General features: G+C 36.8%; 1 protein-coding gene across 1 annotated transcript in view; it reads right to left on the bottom strand.

The window, feature by feature from the left end:
* Nucleotides 1-19,288, bottom strand: part of LOC144959043 (28S rRNA (cytosine(4447)-C(5))-methyltransferase-like) — a 36,839-nt gene extending 17,551 nt beyond the window's left edge. Inside the window, exons 1-10 of the mRNA XM_078891384.1 lie at nt 19,045-19,288; nt 10,461-10,506; nt 9,241-9,323; nt 7,956-8,011; nt 7,307-7,450; nt 5,805-5,882; nt 4,375-4,430; nt 3,754-3,839; nt 1,720-1,813; nt 739-841 (exon numbers count right to left, since the gene is read on the bottom strand). Coding sequence (XP_078747510.1) covers nt 739-841; nt 1,720-1,813; nt 3,754-3,839; nt 4,375-4,430; nt 5,805-5,882; nt 7,307-7,450; nt 7,956-8,011; nt 9,241-9,323; nt 10,461-10,506; nt 19,045-19,138 — 840 coding nt within the window. The 5' untranslated portion in view covers nt 19,139-19,288. The remainder of the gene's footprint in view (nt 1-738; nt 842-1,719; nt 1,814-3,753; nt 3,840-4,374; nt 4,431-5,804; nt 5,883-7,306; nt 7,451-7,955; nt 8,012-9,240; nt 9,324-10,460; nt 10,507-19,044) is intronic.
* Nucleotides 19,289-21,264: the final 1,976 nt, after the last annotated feature.

Genomic DNA, 21,264 nt, shown 5'->3' with positions numbered 1-21,264 from the left:
ATACTGGTGGTTGTAGTAGTAGTGGTATTGATGATGATGTGGTAGTGGTGGTTGCAGTAGTAGTGGTAGTGATGACGATTTGGTTGTGGTGGTTGTAGTAGTAGTAGTAGTGATGATGATGTGGTGGTGGTTGTAGTAGTAGTGGTAGTGATGATGATGTGGTGGTGGTGGTTATAATAGTGATGGTAGTTGTGGTAGTGGTAGTGATGATGATGTGGTGGTGGTGGTGGTTGTAGTAGTAGTAGTTGTGGTACTGATGATGTGGTGGTGGTTGTGGTAGTAGTGGTAGTGATGATGGTTGTAATACTAGTGGCAATGATGATGATGTGGTGATTGGAGGGGGGGGGGGGTATCCTTGGAACAAATTGACCTCACCAGAATTTGACGGAAGTTGCCCGTAGCCCGGAATTTTTTGTTCCAGACCAGAGTTTTTTCCGGTGAAACCGGAGTTTTGCATCACTGTGTTTCTCCTTTGAGGAAGCTTACGATCCACTTCCCCTATGTTAATTAATTGCACTTGTTGAAAAAGTGTCTGTGAGGGACTTTATCAAATGCTATTAAAAAATCTAAAAGACAATCAATTGATCACCATCTGCTAAATTTTGTAATGTGATGATGAGCTGGCTTTCACCGATTTCAAACAAATTAAGAATCTAATCCAAAGAAAACAAAATATTTCTCCACAGAACAGCTATAACAACAGATGTTATTTCTGGTGGCGCTGTCTCACATACTTACATCATGGGGGAAGAGTTCTAAAAGTTTCTTCATCAAATACTCGTTATATCCAAACCGGGCACAGAGATCTCTCACCAACTGTTCCAAATACTCTGGTCGAGACCTATATAACACAGGGATGGAGAAAAGAATTACCACAGGAGTCAGAATTGTTTGATTGTTTTCGTTTATGTTTCAGGGGGGGGGAATTTTTTGGGGAGGAGGGTGGGAGTGTTTGATTGTGGGAGTTTTATTATGCTTGTGACAAAGTCATATATAATCTTGTGGGAGTTTTACAATGTTTGTGACAAAGTCATATATATAATCTTGTGGGAGTTTTACAATGCTTGTGACAAAGTCATATATATAATCTTGTGGGAGTTTTACAATGCTTGTGACAAAGTCATATATATAATCTTGTGGGAGTTTTACAATGCTTGTGACAAAGCTAATATAATCTTGTGGGAGTTTTACAATGCTTGTGACAAAGTCATATATAATCTTGTGGGAGTTTTATTATGCTTGTGACAAAGTCATATATAATCTTGTGACGTGAAAACAAAATCAGAATCTGAGAGGAACAGAAAGATTACTGAGTTTGATTAATTACTTTTAAACAGAAATAAAGCAACAATGAACAAATTTTTAAAAGAGGTAAAAGAGGAAGATGAGAAAAAAAAAAAATTGAGAGTGAGAGAGAGAGAGAGGGGGGGGGGGGGGGGGGGGGGGGGAGTGAATATAGAGGAAAGAAAAAAAAAAAAATAAAGGCCAAAAAATGTTAACAACTGTGATTTTATATGTATGGTTTTTAACTTTATTTTATTTTGAAAACTATCAAATGTATGTGGTAACCGTATTATTGTTTGGTCCCCGCACCTGCAGGCATTTAGTAAAGGTCATGCTTATCAGGTTTTCTATCAAGTGAGTCAAGTTCAGCCACCAGAGCCTGACTTTACACGAGAGTGCAGGATCGTGTTATCCTATAGTCAACACCTTTCTTACCTGCCTTCCTCTTTTCTGTTAGCAAAATCTGCCAGTACGTGTCTGATCTGGGCTATTCTTGTGTCTAAGATGGTGACGTCTGGTGGGAGGGTTGGTATCAACGGTTAAGGAAAAGCAGTTGCTGGTACAGAATCCTAAAAATTCTCCACACAACAAAACAAAACAAACAAAAAAAAAACCCCAAAGTAATCACCACTTTCCAGTGTAGAGGTCTGAGGAAAATACTACAAATTTTTTAGCCAAATTCATATTGATCAAAAATCTGATGGAAAAAAAGTAGTCCTTTAGAGCCATAAGGTCATTGGAGCTGGAGTTTATCCCAGTTCTATTGCGTGAAAAAGGACAATAGCAATTGCTTACCACCATTTGGATAGGATGCTAGTCTATTGCAAAGTAATCTCTTTAGATTTTAGAAACCCTGCTACTGATTCACTGCTGGGTGGACAGGGAGGTCAGAAAAAAATCTCGATTTCATCCAGGATCGATCTTGGTCCCAGAGCTGCCAACCCCATCTGATGAGAATGTGTACAATGGGACCTCAAAATGGGAGAAAATTAATAAAAATGGGTACAATCCTGAAATCGACGGAAACTAACCATTGTGAAAGTAAACTAGGCCTAAAAGTTAAAGCTTGAAACAGACTTCCGGGCTTACGATGAATATTCGATATCATGATATCGGACTAAAACAATAAGAGCGAGTTCACTATAGAATAAAAGAGCAATGAATTGGTATCGAGTACAAATTTGAACGATCCAGCAAGCTTAAGATAACAGCGATATGAGCATCCGGGCTATTACAACTAAAGAAAACTGAAGTGACTCTGAACACTAAAAATGGGTACAATCTTGGGGGAAATGCGTACAAGTGTATAATTGCTGAAAATGCGTACAATTCCGCATTTTTTTGCGGTAGGTTGGCAGCTCCGTGGTCCCTTTGCATTTGAAGCGAGTGCTCTACCAACTAAGCTATCCGGATCCCCATGTGTCAGGAAAAAGAAGAGAAAAAGATGGAGATGGACTGTTCTTGTACTTAGAATGGATGATGAAGGCTATGCCAGGGACAGCTATAAAAACGGACCAGGGGAAAAGAAGGAAAAGGAAACTGATAAAGTAGCTGGAAAAGTAACATTAATGAAGCGCCATGTAATTGTAGAACTAATGAGAAACTAAATCAAAGAGCATAAGAAGAGGAACCTTAATGGATTCCTGGTCACTGCAGCACCTCCATCAACTAGACAATCAAACACGAAAGGAATTGAAGAAGAAGAAGAAGAAGAAGAAGAAGAAGAAGAAGAAGAAGAAGAAGAAGAAGAAGAAGAAGAAGAAGAAGAAGAAGAAGAAGAAGAAGAAGAAGAAAAAGAAGAAGAAGAAGAAGAAGAAGAAGAAGAAGAAGAAGAAGAAGAAGAAGAAGTAGAAGAAGAAGAAGAAGAAGAAGAAGAAGAAGAAGAAAAAGGAGGAGGAGGAGCAGAGTTTCCCTTTTACTTGCCACTTAAATTTCCAGCAGTATCCCCCCCCCCCCCAACTAGGTGTCTTCACAAAATAACCAAAATGTTGTCACTCAATTCGTAGATGATTAGGCGGTGACCACTGAAATAAAATCGCAGACTTATTTCCAAAGAAAAACCAGGCTCAATCTGCTTCACAATGCTCCACTTATTCCTACAATATGCATTATAGAATAGCAATAAAGCCTAAATTATCATTTCATATCTCAAAAGTTAATTTGTTGGCACCCTTAACAATAGATTACTGCTTGCAAGTGAGGACTAATTGACATATTTTAAAACCCTTTTAGATAAAAAAAAAAAAAAATTAAATTAAAAAAAACAAAAAACAAACTTATCAAGATTTCAAATTAGGGATCAGTCGTTGGTGCGAGATTAACATCTGGAAAGGTATGTAAAATTCAGTGCCAAGCAAAGCAAACAATCAAGAAATATGATCTTTTTTTTAAAGCATTTTTCTGTAAGCTTTGTCTGGCCCTGATCTATATACACATCTTTCCTGAATTTTCTCAACTTTTCAAGGATATCTTCTTTCGTTATTTCTTGACCACTGGGAAGGACAAACTTTTCTTGTTGCTCAATATTTAATGCCAGCTCAGCTTTCGAGTCTTCCCTGCAAAGTAAAAAAAAAAAAAAAGGTTTTTAAATACATTTTTTAAAAATAAAAAATTAAATGCTCAAAAGAAATAATCACAAAAAAATTTTTTCAACAATTAACAAAGAAAGCAGTCCAAAACTGCATAAATATTAACCTTATTTTTACTCTTTTAAACCAGGAAAGTTATTTGTTCTATTTCAATGGTCCGCATGCCTAAATAAGACTTAATGCACCCAATATAATAACTTAAGATAGGCATATGTGAAAAAAAATACAGAGGATTCCACAGAAAGTCAGCACTCTCAAAGTCAACTTCTGCTTAAAGTCAACACCTTTTGTTGGTCCCAACCTGTCTGTAACTTAATCAAAATATGTTCTTTTGATAATGGATAAAGTCACCAAATATTCCTAATTAAAAATTTTTTAAAACAAATTTCTGCAGAAATTTGAACTTCTGAAAAAAAAATGAAAAAAAAGGGGAAAAAAAAAGAGAAAAGAATAAAAGCCCAGCTTCTGGACAGGAAACGCTGTAAAAAAAAAAAAAACTTACAGCATCTTTTTTTGTTTCTTTATCAGTTTCTTGGATGCCTTTTCAACTGCCATTTCCTGAATTAAACATTCAAAAAACATTGTAGCAAAGGATTAAAACTTTGAAAAGACCCAACATAGACAATCAAAAGAAGTCTGTATTTTCTTTGAGAAAAAAAAATATCTGAATTTTGAATTAAAATACAATACATGAATGTACTATCATATCACAAAGCACTTTCCACCACGTCTAATAGCTCCAGCAACCCCATCACTGATGGGTGGATGGAGGGTTCAGAAAGAAGATCTCGACTGCACTCAAGATCAATCCCATTGCTTGGGAGACAAGTCATGTTCTATCGGTGAGTTATTAAAACCTCTAAATCCTGAAAAATGGGACACTGAACATCTTATCAATATTTATATCGCTATCAACCCGAGTATAACCACACAACTTATTGTGTTCACAATAAAAAATAAAGAGATAAAACTGGTGAATTAAAATAAAGACTAATGCACAGGGGCCAACTTTTCAAAGCGCTAAAACGGAACACCTTAACACATACTACAGTATGACCCAGAATGGCAACAGGTTTGGACTAGTATTAAATGTCATCTAGATTGAGATCGCTAAACATTACAGCCTACATTAATACTCTCTATTTGTCTGTTCCTTGTTTTAATTCTTCTCTGGTCAAAAATCATAATCCCATGACATGCAAAGGTCATTTCCATACATATAAAAAGACTTAATTTTTTATTTTTAATTTCATTTCCTTCCAGATTGCTAAATCGATACATATAAATAGGCTAATTTCCCCCCCTCCCACCCCCATTTCCTTCCAGATTGCCAAATCGATACATATAAATAGACTATCTTCCCCCCCCCCCCCCATTTCCTTCCAGATTGCCAAATTGATACATATAAATAGACTATTTTTTCCCCCCATTTCCTTCCAGATTGCCAAATCGATACATATAAATAGACTATTTTTTTCCCCCATTTCCTTCCAAATTGCCAAATCGATACATATAAATAGACTAATTTTCCCCCCCATTTCCTTCCAGATTGCCAAATTGATGAATATAAATAGACTACCCCCCCCCCCCATTTCCTTATCAAACTGTCCTGATTTTATTGGGACAGTTAGCCGCTATGCTAAACCACCCTGTTAAAAAACCCTTTCCATCATGTCCAACAATCTAGCCACCTATTCATTGATGGGTGGGGGTAAGGGTTCCGAAAAATATCAACTGCACTCAGTGATTAATTGAATGAAATCCATAAATCCACACTCAATATATCACTACCAAACTGAGTACACATAACTTATTGTGTTCACCAAGAGGGTGACAAAACTAGTGAATTGAAATAAAGACTAAAGTGAAGATCAAATATTTGTTTTAATTTTTTTGTTTAAACTTTGACCTCAAAGATAAAATAGGACTTACCTCATCACTGTCGCCATCTTCATCATCATCATCCTCATCATCATCATCATCATCGTCCTCATCAGGAAACTCATCTTGCTGAAATCAATCAAATTCATCTTGACATACACAAATTCACTTAAACATGGGACCTTCCGAAAAAACAACAACACTTGTATACCAAGCGAGGGGCTCAGAGATCAGAATTGCTCTTACAGACTGTAAATGAGCTCTACAAAATTGACTGAAATTTTTCGACAAACCAAAGACACGAGTTTTTAAATAAATGAGTGCAGTTCAGTATAGGTGAGGAAAGTGATAGTAGTAGACAACAGTTAATAAAATGGCAAGTGTCATTACTTAAGGTGCTTTGATGTAGAAAGAATGCCATGAGGTGCTTTGATAATAATATTAATAATAATAATAATAATAATAATAATAATAATAATAATAATAATAATAATAATAATAATAATAATAGATCTTTCTTGTCCATAAATATGGCAATTTGTCATTTAGTTACACTTGTTATAACGTTAAATGATAACTGTAACATTGAACAGATATTTCACTCCTACTTATTTTCTCTCTCTCTCTCATTCTCTCTCTCTCTTGATGTAGAAAGGATGCCAAATATGCAAGTTAGACAAATAAGTAAATAGGAATTTTATAAAAACAAACAATGCTCACGAGGTAATCGAATGCTTCCACCACCTAATGGTCATGTGACCTCTTGTTGCTATGCCTGGCACATTATTGACATGGATGCCTCTTTTATTATTATTTGAGATTATGAGTCTGGGATTATTCAATCATAGATTTTCCTTCCAGATGCCAGCAACTACTACATATGGAATCATAATAATTATTTATCAAAACATACTTAACAACAGTAAATTCTAGAAATAGCGTACAACAAAACTCAATCAGAAGATGATTATTAGGAAAATATATAAGTATATACCAATTTCTGCAAATAACAGGAACACCCTTTGGCAAAAAAAAAAAAAAGCCAGAAAACTTTTCTCGTAAAGAGCGAGCATATATGAAAATAATTCGTACGAAGCATCTCTCCAAATATTATCACCCATAAATTATAGAAAAGGATACATATCCACCTAGTATCCCCTTGCCTTTAAACAACCAATCATTTTATCTTTAAAGAAATCAACTAACCAATACCAAACAAGGTCAGTCAAAACACTTTTAAAAGCTGATGTTCTGGCTCTAATTCTAACTTTTTTAAAAAAAAGGGCATCCCTAATATAAAATTATAGAAACAATTTCACTAAAAAAAAAAAACAAAAAAAAGAAAAGAAAAAGAAAATATGTTATTTAAATTTTAAAGTAGAAAATCTTTTAAAATATATAAAATACAACAATTATATCAACGGCAAATTTCTATTTCAAGGTAAAATTCTCATCATACCAGTCTTATCAAAGTAATACCCAATCCATGAGATGAGTCACAAATGTAAATGATATTGTGCAAGAGAGATTTGTTTTCAAAAAGATAATCTTACCATCACTTCATTATCTTCTTCATCCTCATCGTAGCTTTCCACACCACCATCCTCCACATTCTCATTGTCATCACTACTTTCCGAAGCATTAATGTTGTCTTCATCACTGTCGTTGTCATCTTCACCATCGCTATCAAACAGGGGCTGGTATGAAAGCATGTAAAGGAAAGACACATGAAATTTCAGGGCACTAAAACTGAAACATAAAAATCAAAGTAATGATTTCTACATGTTAAACCATAATCAATTCACTCAACCCTAACACCAACTATCTTAGTATTTGGCTGTGGTTACTTTTACCCCATCATTATTGACATTTTTCTAAGACAAATAACCCACACTTTATTTAAGTTACTATATTTTTAATATTTACATGGTAGTGGTCGTCGAATAAAACAATATTCATACCAATTTTCTTTTGTGTTGAGCAACTTGGAAAAGTATAATAATTAATAGCGAGATGGGACAGGAAGAACGTAGAGGGCCAGGGTTGAGTGGCTTAAACATTTTCTTTCCGTAAATTTTTTATTTTTTTTAACTTCCTCTGAATAACTCTGATCTATTGAAAAAAAAAAAAAACCAACAAAAACAAAACACCAATTATATTTTAAACTGCCTGGTTGTAAAATGTATTGTCAATATGTCTCACCGCAACCTTTGCTTTCTTGGCCGGTGGAGCAGAGGAACCTGTTGCAGGTTTGGTAGCTGGTGATAGAAAGAAAACCACAACTCATGATTAAATATGAACAAAATAATCTAGAATATTTACAAAATATCAATAGATCCACGATGCAAATCAAAAATCCAAATTTCCATTTCAAAAGGTGCATGCTGCCCATTTGACATCCCTTTTAAAAACTAGCACTTTTATGATTATAACAATGTGAGACCTTTATAATCAGGAAATGTCCATCACCACAAAAATTGACCCGATTCGGCAGGAAGTGGAGCTCTCTCTCTTATCCCACAAGCCTGGAGGGTATTAACCGGTAGATAACCACACCTCTCGGACAATCGTCATAATGTAAACAATGGCAGTGATTGGTAGACACAGCAAACTACACAGGTTTTACTATCAATGGTATGTGTTAAGTAAAATACCCAGTGTTCTACCGCTTGATCAGTAGAATCAGCACAGAAAACTATGTGTAAACTTAAACATTTTTAATATGATCGAGAAAACCATGTGATAACTAGTCACCCATTTGTCAATATAAAAACAACAACAACGATCAGATGAAGGTCGAATTCGTTCACGTTATTGTTTATAAACAAACAACTATGTTTGTCCGAGCACGTGTGAAGGTGTGTCACAAATTCCATGTTTTGATTGGTGAAAAATCTACTGGTTAATTGAAGCCTGTCTGTCACGTCGAGGCACTATCTCTCGATGTGTACCCATGAAGCTGGTTAAAACGAGCTGGTCTACCAACGATAGACTGATTCTTTGTCCGGTTTTGTTCTCTGTATAGAAATATCATTAATTTTTTTTGTTTGTTTTGGAAGTGGGGGCTTGGGGTTAATTAATTAATGTATTTTGCTCTAATTTTTATGCAAAACTACTCTCTCCATATTTTTTTTCTGTTTGCGTGGTGCATGACATCTTTGTAAACAAATTCTTCAACTCACATCATGCAACCCATCTTATGGGCTGTTAATTCAATAGTCATCAAAATGGATGTCAGGCTCAGATGAATTTCTTTTCCAAATTAACTGGGAGCTTTGTCCCAATTTAAGGGGTAATTGTATAATGTTCCATTCCCTAGGATTACATCTCGATTTGCAGGGTTTCCCTCAAAGAAGAGCTTCCCATTTTCAAAGCCCTGCTGTACCATTAAAAACAAGAAAATCCAAAAGAAAAAGAAATGGGACTTTGAAGTTCTGCTATAGTATATACTAAGAAATTTTGTATAAGCTACCGAAACAAGTCATACCTTTCCTCTTTTTGGCAATTTCAGCCTTCTTCATTTCTCTTTTCTGTTTAGTCTCTGCCTTTTTAATATCACGTTTCTTTGCCCTGAAACAACGAAATTATTGCAATGAACTATGATAAGGAAATCATTTCGTACAAATGATTTCAAAAGTCTCATGATATGATATGATAAAAGAAGGAAAGATGTAGAGTTAGAAGAATATATCTGTATCTCGTTAGTATGGGTAAGACACTAGTTTTTACCAAGATCTTCAAATATGAAGAAATGTTAAGCTTCAATAAATACCATTAGACAAATGACTACTAATGTTTCAGATTTGTCCTTCATCAACACAAATCTTTCTTCTTGATTTTATTTGTTAGAAAACTAGAATAAACTGATTAAGTTTTGAATACAAAAAATATTTCGATATTGGGGGTGAATATTATTCAGTAAAATGAGTGGAGCAGGATCAAAATAAGATGCAATGGCAAACATGAAGATCGTTCATTTTTTAAAAATGTATGGAATGACCTAATTACAACGAGAAAACTTGATATCAAAATTCTAAAATGATTCATTTCGCCCGTTAATCTATAAAACATAATTGTCCAGCACAGTCTACAGAATATATGACAAAATGCAGAATGAATGTAATCTTAACAATGGCTTCTGATAGAAAGGTATAAGGTTAAGACAATAGAACAAAACCATTCATTAAGTTATATCGAAATGCAATTTGTAACAAACGTTTAGTGCTCGGTCAACTAAGTGACAAATCAAGAAGCAAGCACTGGTGTAAGATAAAGATCTGAAAAAGTGTGTATGAGACAGTGCCAGTGATTTTTTTCTTCTTGTATTTACCTTTCTGCTTTGTCAGGCACTGTTTAACACACACTTTTTCAGGAAGAAGGTTAACTAATACATGAAGGGCACAAGAAAAGTGGAGATCAAGAGAAATGAGGGCAGACCAGCTTGGACAACATCAACAAAGAACTAAGAAGATGCATTGCATGGAAAGCAACTGTGAAGAAGAATTCAAGTTATTATTTTTAGCCACAGCCACTATTGATGATGTCTAGATTTTAAAACAACTGGTATTAAGTTGGAAAAAAACAAATTGTTATAATAACCCATATTTAGTTTATGACATAAATAAAGTATACACTTAGGTTTAATAATTCGTCTAAGTCTAAATGCTATAGATAAAATGCAACACTTGAAATTTCCTCTGTACTAACCTCTGTTTTTGTCTATGACTTAAAGTCTTTGTCTCCTTTTCATCAGCTGAAAAGTAAAATTAAAGAGATTAATAGATATCTACAGAAGCTGCCATCAAAACAGAACATTTTGCATTCAAGATATAAGGAATACTACGGGGATTGAATCAAAGTATTTCGAATAACCATCCAGTAAAAGTAAAAATGTGTCATTGTTCAGGAAAATTCTAAGTGAAGACCAAGTTGTTCGGTATGGCTTATTAACCTTTACAGCTACTCGCTATAACACACACAATTCGAAACTTGTGTAGTCTTTTTGACCCAGTAACTTACAAAGAAAAAAGATTGATGTATACAGTGAAAACTAAGCTGCTAGAATCTGGGAACTATAAAAACTAATGTACAAATATGACACAACAGCTTAAAAAATAACAAAATATCAAATGAAAAGAATGTTTCAGGTTCAAAACCATTCTTCAGCCAATAACAAAAACAGTGTAAACATTAAGATATCACTTAAAATCACTGACTCTTTAAGAGGGGCGGTTGGTCACATTGTATTTAAGGCGGCACAAATCCGAAATACAGAATCAAATTTTATTGGTCTAGTTAATTTAACTTAATTTGACCTACTTTGTATGTGTGTGTGTGTGTGTGTGTATGTGTGTGTGTGTGTGTGTGGAGGGGGGTATTGCAATTGTTTGCATATGTGCGTGTATTTGTGTGTGCGTGTATGTGTTAGAATATTAACGAGACATACTCACAAAAGAGCATCAATTATCTTGGACAAAACTTGTCTGTTAACTTTCACCTGTTCATTATAACTACTCACAGACGCAGCATGTCCTGTTTCCAACTGATTTCTTATATCTACAACGTTGAAAAGTTTATATTTAACAGCATCTGTGACATGGCTATTTGATTCAGAATGTTTCTTCAGTGCCCGAGAGATGTGCGCAATATCACTGAATCCTCCTGTTGTCCGTTATAGCATACATCACCAAAAAATCAAGCAATAAAAACAATGAAGCGTTTTACGGCTTTCACTGGCAGTAAGCCATTCAACATTTTAAAAATAATCATTATTAAATCGGCGCTGTCTCCTCGGAGTGTTAGAAACTAAGTTAAAAATCACTGGTTTGTGTGGACCTAAATCTTTCACCACTATTTTCTCTTGAGGGGATAAGTGTCGGAATTGATTATCAATTAAAAAATCAACATGATTCATGATTGGTTACAAATTACAGAAATAACTTTTTAAAATAAAATGATTCAAGATAAAAACAGGTATGTTTCATAAACAATGACAACAGCGATAATACATTTTCTCTGAATACGAACGGTATGACACACAACTTTAGAATAATAGAATTCAAAAATCCACATTTAATTCCAAACGCAAAGCACTTGTTAACTTCACACACAATCAGCGACATCTTTATAATTATACTATTATTAGTATTAGACAATGCACACAATACAAGTTGAGTAGGGATCGTTGGGAGTGTGCGGGGATGAAGGACTCCGTGGGGTCAGGGATTTTTATTTATAGTACCATGGGGCTCTTCTCGGTGCATACTTTGTTTACTGTTCTTTTTTATATTTAATATATATTTAAGCAAAACAAACAATGATGAAATATATATTTATTGCCACTCTCTTCATCCGTATATCTAAGTGAAGCAAAGCCTCTTCTTTCAGTGATAAAACTGATATGGTTTTAATTTATCCCAAGTAGGACCTCAGGGCGTGCATCGCTAGATTGGCCGTCTTGGCCTAATTATTTTAGCAGTGAAAGACAATAGTTAGTTGGGGAGGGAGGGTGGAGGGAGATTGGGGAGTGGTAACTAACTTTCTTCAAGGTACAACGGAGTATAGGATAAGGACAGGACGGCCAAACGAAGACTGGCTCATATAAACCAAAAAAAAAACGTCCCCACCACACCACACCCTCCGCTCATTGTCACCCCGCGCAGGCAACGGGGGAAAGATGAAACGTGCCGATTTGACGCTACCTTCGCGGAGCGACGCACGAGTCATGAAATATTAGATTCAAAACAAAAAGCAGTATGTGCTAAATTTTTAATTTTATCAAAATTTTAAAATTGAAGTTTTTTTGTTTGGCTGACATGTTAATCTACGGAAAATATAGGGCGGCACAAAACAACTTCGCTCTATTGACCGACCGCCAGTGCTCTTTAAGTGATGTCTTAATGTTTTAACTAGGCAGTTTAGTGAGCAGCAGCAGTGGCAGTCAAAATGTGACCCAACTCGCCCATAGGAAAGTTGTGACCGGAAATTGCCGTTCACGTTTTGGGGGGTTCAATTAAAGATGCATAACTTCGTTATAGAGAGGAATATCACAGATATTTTGGTTATCATTATTTTCGCTTATTTTCCTTTTAAATGGTACCAATTAACGAAAAAATCCATTAAAAATTCCAGAAGTTATATGAATTTAAAATTTGACAATTTTCAAATGCATTTATTTTTTTCTTTACAGCGTGTGTTTTTAAAATAAAATCGCTTGTTTTTAGAATAACATCTAAACTTTATTCATGCCAAATTTCAGGGCTCTATATCTATGTGCAGACACTTTTTAACTCTGCACCGAAATGCCATGTTTACACTATCTTCTCATCATGTCTGCCCGACGATATCAATGTTTTAAATTTAGTTATGTATTATTTTTAATTTAGTCCATAATATTTTCAGTACTATTATTTACTATGTTTTTATTTTGAATACATACTTTCCAACCATTTTATTGGCATTTTATAGTTCTTGTTTTAAAAGTTTGTATATTTGTTCTCTTTGTGAAATCTGATATTAATAATATCGATATTTTACAAATACCAATTGCTTTAATTTTATCTTATTTTGCCATCAAGTTTCTCATCCATATGTTGTTATCATTTGTATCCATAATCTAAAGGCCTTAATAATTATTAGAAGTTCTATAATATTAGTTATAAATTTGGACACCCCCACAGATTGAGAGAGAAAGGGGGGGGGGGGGGGGGGGGAGGAGGAGGAATAAAATTATATTAATTGTCAGTTCAAATGATGTAATAGCAATAAACCCAAAGTGGTTCAGCAGAATTTTTAAAAGTATTAAAAGCCAGAACTTTCCTTCTAATTAAAATAGGGAATCTGTTTCAATTTATTTGAACTTTTTCAATCTACCAGTTTATTTAGAGTAGATTCAGGTCACACCGGACACGGGTCAAACCGGACGTAACCCGACTCGATGTCTAATTTCCTTTTGTTTTTTTTTTTTCCCGGTGCATATGTCTAGTAACTAAGCAGTCGTCTCGTGTGATGTTTTTCCTGCCGTTTCAATGAGTGCAATCTAGGAGAAGTCAAAGAATCATGTTTACATCGAGATATTTCTCACAAAACGTAAGTATCCAGTTCTTTGTTATGGGTTGCAAGGTGTGCAAGGAAGTTGCTATTTAAGCTATTTATACGTCTTTATTAAGGAGTTTCGGCTCAACCACTGCACTACATGCTATTTTAGGATCGTTTGATTGTGGTTAGATCGTCTGACGATGTTCGGTTTTCATTTTAGCTCCAGTGGGGGGGGGGGGGTGGGGGGGGTGGCTGGTTGGACCAAAGAAAATTTAAACGATTCAGGTGAAACCGGCCGGGTTGATTAAATAATAAAAAAATAAATTCCCTTTATTCATCCCTAAGGGGAAATTTTTCTTTAGGGTCTATTCCAAGGGAAGACTGGAATGACCCAGGCGTCAGCCGCAGTGCAGCGCCGCAAATTGAGCTAAGGCTAGGTGACTTGCTCAACGACACAACGCGGTGGGTAGTCGAACTCGGTACCTTTCAGGTACGAAGCAACATGCATCCTTCAAGGAGTACCACGAGAACAAAGATAAAGCGAGGCGGCAAAGAAAATGGAACAGGAAGAGAAGAAGGCAAAGGCATTGAAGAACAGGGAGGAAAGGCGAAGAAAAAGTTGGAGGAGAAGGAAAAGAAGCGCTTGGAGAAAGAACAGAAGAAAGCTAAAAAGTTGGAAGAGAAGAGGAAGGAGGCAGAAAATAAAGGGAAGGGGAAGGGCAAGAAGAGGAGAGTGGAAGAAAAAGTGGAGTCTAGTTCAGAGGATGATGATACGATGGTTGTGTATGATGACAGGTGGGATGTTGAGATGGATATGGATGAGTTATGTGGTGTGAATGACAAAGATGAACGTTTATGTGATTTTTGTGGAAGTGATAGGAACCTGGATGGATGGATTTGGTGCAAGTGTGGGAGGTGGTACCACAGAGGATGTACTGGCAGAGAGAGAGAGAAGATACTGGGGATGTGTGAGGAGGGATCAGTGTTTTCACGTTTGTTTGTACATTGTGCAAGTGACATGTTGCGTTATGATTATGTACCCTATTAATTGTTTTGAATAAATTATTTTTGTCTTTCTCTGTTGAAAATGAACATAAACGGGTTTATTTATCTATCTAGACGTCTAGATCTAGTCTAGCTACTTATGAAAATATATGGCAGTCGTCTTGGGGGAAGGAAACATTCTGCCAATTTATGGAAAGAGCACTTCAAAGTCCTTGGAATGCTGGAATCAAACCCTAAATTGACCAATGACCCGGCAGATATTTTACCAACTGAGCCTGCTGTAACTGTTTATGAACTGAAAACTATTTAAAAAAACAAAAGGAAACAGTGTTTTTCAACATCCGTGAGGGGTGTCCGGTTTGCCCAAGATGGGTGGCCGGTTGGACCTTAATGTTCCATAAGTGTCCGGTAGTACCAAAATGTCACGAATAACATTATGCGTGGAGAACATGGATAAGACTGCTTAGGGTGCAAAATCGGCTGGTTCACCTGAAACCGGCCACTTGAGCGTTACATTTTACGACATCACCTATACAGCATTGGTCTTATTTCTGGCCAGCAGTCTTCCATTCTCTGAGACGACCACAGATAAGGCTTGTGAGGCCGGTAAGCCTGAATCTACTCTATATGTAATTACATTGCCAGAGGTAAAAATAAACTCATTATGTCATTATGCAACATGTTTATATCTTTTCATTTAAATACCCTCAAACCCTTTTTTATTCTCTATGTATTAAATCAAAGAGGGGAATTGTTTGCAATTGTTTCAGTGAGATATTGGGGATAAATCCAAAAATGATATAGCAAATTGTTTCTTACGCCCAGCCGAATTTTTAATTATGTAACATATACGTCATATTATGTAATGTGTTATTTTGAAATGTTTATCTTCCTCTTTATTAATGTAAATACATTGTCCTCGATAAGACAAACATTTTGGTATACAATATATAATAAGAACTCCATATTGACTGTTTTAACCATTTTTTATTAACAGCACACGATTTCGGTCACAACTTTCCAATGGTAATTTTGGGGTAAAAATTAGTCTGAAATTTCAGACTTTAACTTTCAACTGCCGTAACTACATTTCTAAAAATTAAAACTGTTTTGTAATCAGTGTTGTCAGCTCTTTCGTATGATATTGGTTTCAAGTGTGTGAGTTTAGAATTTCTGTTAAACTCCCTTAAAATTAGCTGGTTTTTTTTCTGTTCTTAACTGAAGGTTTTGAGCCAAACTGATGTGATGGTTGTGGTTGTAGAAGTGGCGGTGGTAGTGATGATGATGATGTAAAGGCAAAGGTGGTGGTGGTGGTTGCTATAGTTTTGATAACGATGTGGAAGTTGTTGTGGTAGTAGTAGTAGTAATGATGATGTGGTGGTGGCTGTAGTAGCAGAGGTAGTTGATGGATGGTAACTTCTATTATTTGCAGGAGCACTGAGAATGAGTCATGAGCAACGTGTGTGTATGTGTGTGTGTCGTGAGAGAGAGAGAGATTCCTGTAACTTTATAAAATATATTTATTGTAAATATACAATAAACAGGGACAGAATTATTCTCATTAAAAGTAATCGATAGATTTCAAGATGTGAACGAATAGGAATCAATTTGGATAGGTGGGGACGGGGAAATGTTCATGAACTGGAATGGGCATAATGGGGTAACAAAAACAAAACAAAACACAATCTTGCCAAGTTTCAAAATCTCAATTCCAAGTCACACAAAATGTTTCAATCATCCCTCCTTTTCTTTCCTTCTCACTCAAACTAACACACTCTCACTCAACACAAGTCATTCAAAACACGCCATTTTGAATATAAAATTAAAATTATGTTGTGTTCAGTGTCAGTGAGAGGACAAAGTCCAAGACTAATTTTCAGAGACGGGAGAGCGTTTCTACTACTGTGAATAGTGATTCTACCGTGAAATCACTATTCGCAGTACTATCTAGAGAGGTGGGCCTTTGGCCTACCAACCTCCGCTGCACGTCCAACTCGCCTTGAGCATGCATTCACGTAAAATATAAAGATTTTTTTTAAAAACCTACCTCTGTTTCAAAAACTAGCATCTTTCACCTTTCTAAGAAACATTTTGATTTTTCAGAACTTTAGTTCGTTAAAAAATACCGGCCAATCTGACCCGTTGAGTCGAATGAAAACGAAATTTTGTTGTTTACACGGTTCAAAGGAAATGCCGTAAATAAGCTTTCATGGACTTCCTGTGTTGTTTTTACAGTGTCACGTGACCGTTTTGAGAAATTTGTCGTCTGCTACAAATAATTAGACCGGTAGGAGGTAGATATGTTCGTTGGAGCAGAGAAAAAGTGAGTATTATTTCTTGGACTTGTAGAGAGGCCTAGGGTCCACCAGCAGTCAAGTTTATTGAATAAAAGAAAAAAAGGCCTTTTTACTGCACTAATGCACCAAATTGCATACCTATCTATGGACACTTTGTTCCGTATCTTTTTCCCAATAAACTTTTTTAAAAACCTGGGGCCAGGGTTGCTAGTTTGGCCTCCCGGTGGCCAAATTTGAGAAATTTGGCCTTTTCCCAAGCCATTTGGCCTCCCAAAATTTGGTTTGGCCACTTGGCCTCCTGTAACCAACTTTTTGGCTTCCTCTGACTTTCCCCGTTATATCGTTTTACTCTGGTACCGGTAAAACTTATTTTATTTGGCAATCTAAATATCTAAATGCAACACGTGCTAACGCCACAGATTGCATTTGCTAATGCTTCTATATATACGAATTTTCCTTATCCTATCTAAATTGTTTAACAAATCTAAAGAGTTTTCGCGAGGCTAAGGTGGGTTTGGTGGTATTTGGGCTCCTGCCGAGGAATCTGGCCTCTTGCTATAGCTAGTTTGGTCTCTTACTAGGCACTTTGATAAAATTTTCAAACTCAAAATATCTTGATTTGACTCAGTCAGGGGGATGGGACTTGAAAAAACATAAAATTTGATATCTTATTTGTTTCTCTACGACCTACGGTTCCAGAGTTATTTATATTTTTCTATTGAAATTTTTTGTAAATTTTACAGAGAGAATCTGTGATCTCACTGCTGCCTCAAAACCAGCATCTCGCGGGGATCGGGAAATTTTGAGTTTTACAGTCAACATGGCCCACTTATTGTTTTCAGTAATTTTGTTTCAATTAAAAAATAATTGGCAAGTGTTAGGTATCATTTTAATGGTCAGAAAATAAGCTTTATTTTCATATAAATCATTTTTATGGATGGAAAGTATGGAAAAAATTTAGGATAAATGAAAAGGGGGAAAAATATGAGGTTTTTGTCCTAAAAAGTGGGGTTGATGGCGGAAAAAATAAAATAATGAGCGAGTGTATCAATTTTGATTAAATTTGGCAGAGATATTCTTCAATTAATTGTCTATCGATGTATGAAGTATAATTAAAATGTATCCATAAGTTCTTATAATTCAAAAATTTATAAATTTTTATTACATAAGCTTTCTGAGAAATACAATCAGGAATTAAGAATTAAATACACCGTTAGAAAGCTTGTTTTGTGCCCTTTATAATGATACCAAAGTTAGTCACATAGGTTCACAAATAACGCCATGGTGACCAAAACAGTAAAGGGTCAAAAATAAAGTTACAAAAAACGAGTTTCACCTTACAGTGAGCCTATCGGCGGCCACTGGACTGGAGTTATCAAAGTGCCTACTCTTACTCAAAAATGATCTGGCAACCCTGCCTGGCTAGGCGGTACCTTGATAACAGAAACGATACCCACACGATTTCGCGAGGAATTAATCATGAAAACAATTAGGATATAATTTCAACACAACTTTTGAAATTCATCAAGGATTGTCCATTACCGAATGTTTTTTGATAGAAAACAAATGCATCTTCAAATCTAAACTGCTTTTGACGGTAAGCGGTAAGTTTTTTATTTATTTTTCGGTCCAAACGAATGATTTATCCTGGTATAGAAGCTAAGTATTGGTAACACCGGCCCACCTCTCTAGATAACTACTGCCACTGCGAAAGACAGTTCATCAGCAGGTCAGATAAAAAAGTAAAAGCACTTCGTTATTTTAGCATTGGAACACTTTAACTGGCCATGGTCTCTGTGTAAACAAAAAAAAAGATGGTGGCAGGGACCTCACTCCTTTACCAATGCCCATCACTCAAAGGGGACTAGGCCGTTTATCAGTTCACTGCTGGAAAGCGAAATGGATGTTGACCATCTCCTACTCCTAACCCCGTCCCACTACCTGATACCAACCTAGAATCGGAAGGTCTGGTGCTTGTTGTCTCTTCGCTTTTTTCCCCGGACCTTTCTTTGGAGGTAAATCCGCAACATCTCGCTTTCGTCCCATTTTATATATAGCAGTGGCAGATATAAGGTATATTAGTCAACTTTAAATTAATAGAAGGGCCGAAAATTGCTCCTTCTAAAACACGCACATGGACACTGCGTGTATTTTGCTAACTTTAGACCTCCGGAAGTTTACACCTGTTGGGTTGTCAATTGACACAAAATAAGAAGAGCTCTTGTTGAGAATCGGTCTTCGTATATAATTATTTTCGCCCTGATCACATGCCGCGCTGAGGACCGGACCGAGGACCGGTCCCACGGTCTTTTAGCTGTGAACCGTGGTCCAGTCCCAAAGAGGAAGACCGCCGGCGGTCCTCACTTCTTATCACCTTTCAACGGTCTCGCGCCATACTACTTCCCCAGCGATTCGTTGCCTCGGTCCTTTGCCTATCTTCCACCAATCACCACCCATCCCACTTAATTAATCGCACCCACCCCCTTTGCCATACACTAAACGACACAGACGACCATAGAGGCAGACGACCACCTCCCTCCACTCCGCAAACCGCCCTTTCGTGTGTGAGATGGGGGGAACAGGAGGCGCACGCCTTGGACGATTCCATTATACGGGGTAAATTTCAAAATTTACTACACCATAATGATCGCAATGACAATGATCTATGATGAAGGCATGACCCCTCTTCTCTAATGGGTTATTGTTTGAAATGTATGTGACTACAAAAGATGTGTGTGTTTGTGTGTGTGTGTGTGTGTGTGTGTGTGTGTGTCGAACCTAGCAAGTTGCAAGTCTGATTTTTTGTTTTCTTTTGTCCATCTCTTGTCGCCACTCCTTTCTATCGCATTGTTGTCATTTAAAATAATACAATAATATTAAAATTTTGTTTGGTGTTTTAACTAATCAAGTAATATGAGTTTCATTAGTTTCTTCCGTCCAAAAAAAAACAGTTATAACGTCTGTATTTTTAAAAGGTCCAATAGAATATTTGGGGACCCGATAGCTCAGTTGATAGAGCACTCTCTTTATACGCAAAGGGCCAGAGATCGATCCCGGGTGCAGTCGATTTTTTTCTGAATCCCTGTCTACTCAGCAATGAATGGGTAGCTGAGTTTGTTAGATCTGGCGAAAAGTCACCATCGACCCCTCTTATCACCTCATCCACCCCCTCTTATTATAACTTCACGTCTCTCTCTTACTCTTCAATGCTCGCTGCCCTCTAATGTGTGTGTGTGGGGGGGGGGGGGGGAGGGGGGTAGGAGTTGCGTGTGTGTATCAACGCCACGAACAACTCGATCAACGCCTTGGGCGATGCCATTATCTCCGTTAATGGGGATAAATTTCAAATTTTATTAAATTATCGAAGTAACAATGAAGTACGGTGAGCAAATAAAGAAGGCATCACCCCTCTTCTCTAATTAGGTTACAATTTGAAATGAGTGTGACTACTCCGTGTGTTTTACTCCTGTAGGCCACGGTTTTCATCGTGTAGCGGTCTTTAACGGTTCAAGAATGAACGGACCGGTCTAGAGACCGGTCCTTGCGGTCTTCATTTCCCAAGGACCGTAGGACCGTGGTCCTTAAGCTTGCCAAGTAGTGCCGCGCTGAGGACCGGACCGAGGACCGGTCCCACGGTCTTTTAGCTGTGAACCGTGGTCCAGTCCCAAAGAGGAAGACCGCCGGCGGTCCTCACTTCTTATCACCTTTCAACGGTCTCGCGCCATACTACTTCCCCAGCGATTCGTTGCCTCGGTCCTTTGCCTATCTTCCACCAATCACCACCCATCCCACTTAATTAATCGCACCCACCCCCCTTTGCCATACACTAAACGACACAGACGACCATAGAGGCAGACGACCACCTCCCTCCACTCCGCAAACCGCCCTTTCGTGTGTGAGATGGGGGGAACAGGAGGCGCACGCCTTGGACGATTCCATTATACGGGGTAAATTTCAAAATTTACTACACCATAATGATCGCAATGACAATGATCTATGATGAAGGCATGACCCCTCTTCTCTAATGGGTTATTGTTTGAAATGTATGTGACTACTAAAGATGTGTGTGTGTGTGTGTGTGTGTGTGTGTGTGTCGAACCTAGCAAGTTGCAAGTCTGATTTTTTGTTTTCTTTTGTCCATCTCTTGTCGCCACTCCTTTCTATCGCATTGT

The sequence above is a fragment of the Berghia stephanieae genome, chromosome 13 (assembly GCF_034508935.2).
Source record: "Berghia stephanieae isolate SIO BIC M18660-M18661 chromosome 13, UCSD_Bste_1.3, whole genome shotgun sequence".
In the NCBI taxonomy this organism is placed as follows: Eukaryota; Metazoa; Mollusca; class Gastropoda; order Nudibranchia; family Aeolidiidae; genus Berghia; species Berghia stephanieae.
This window is presented reverse-complemented; position numbering and strand designations above follow the sequence as displayed.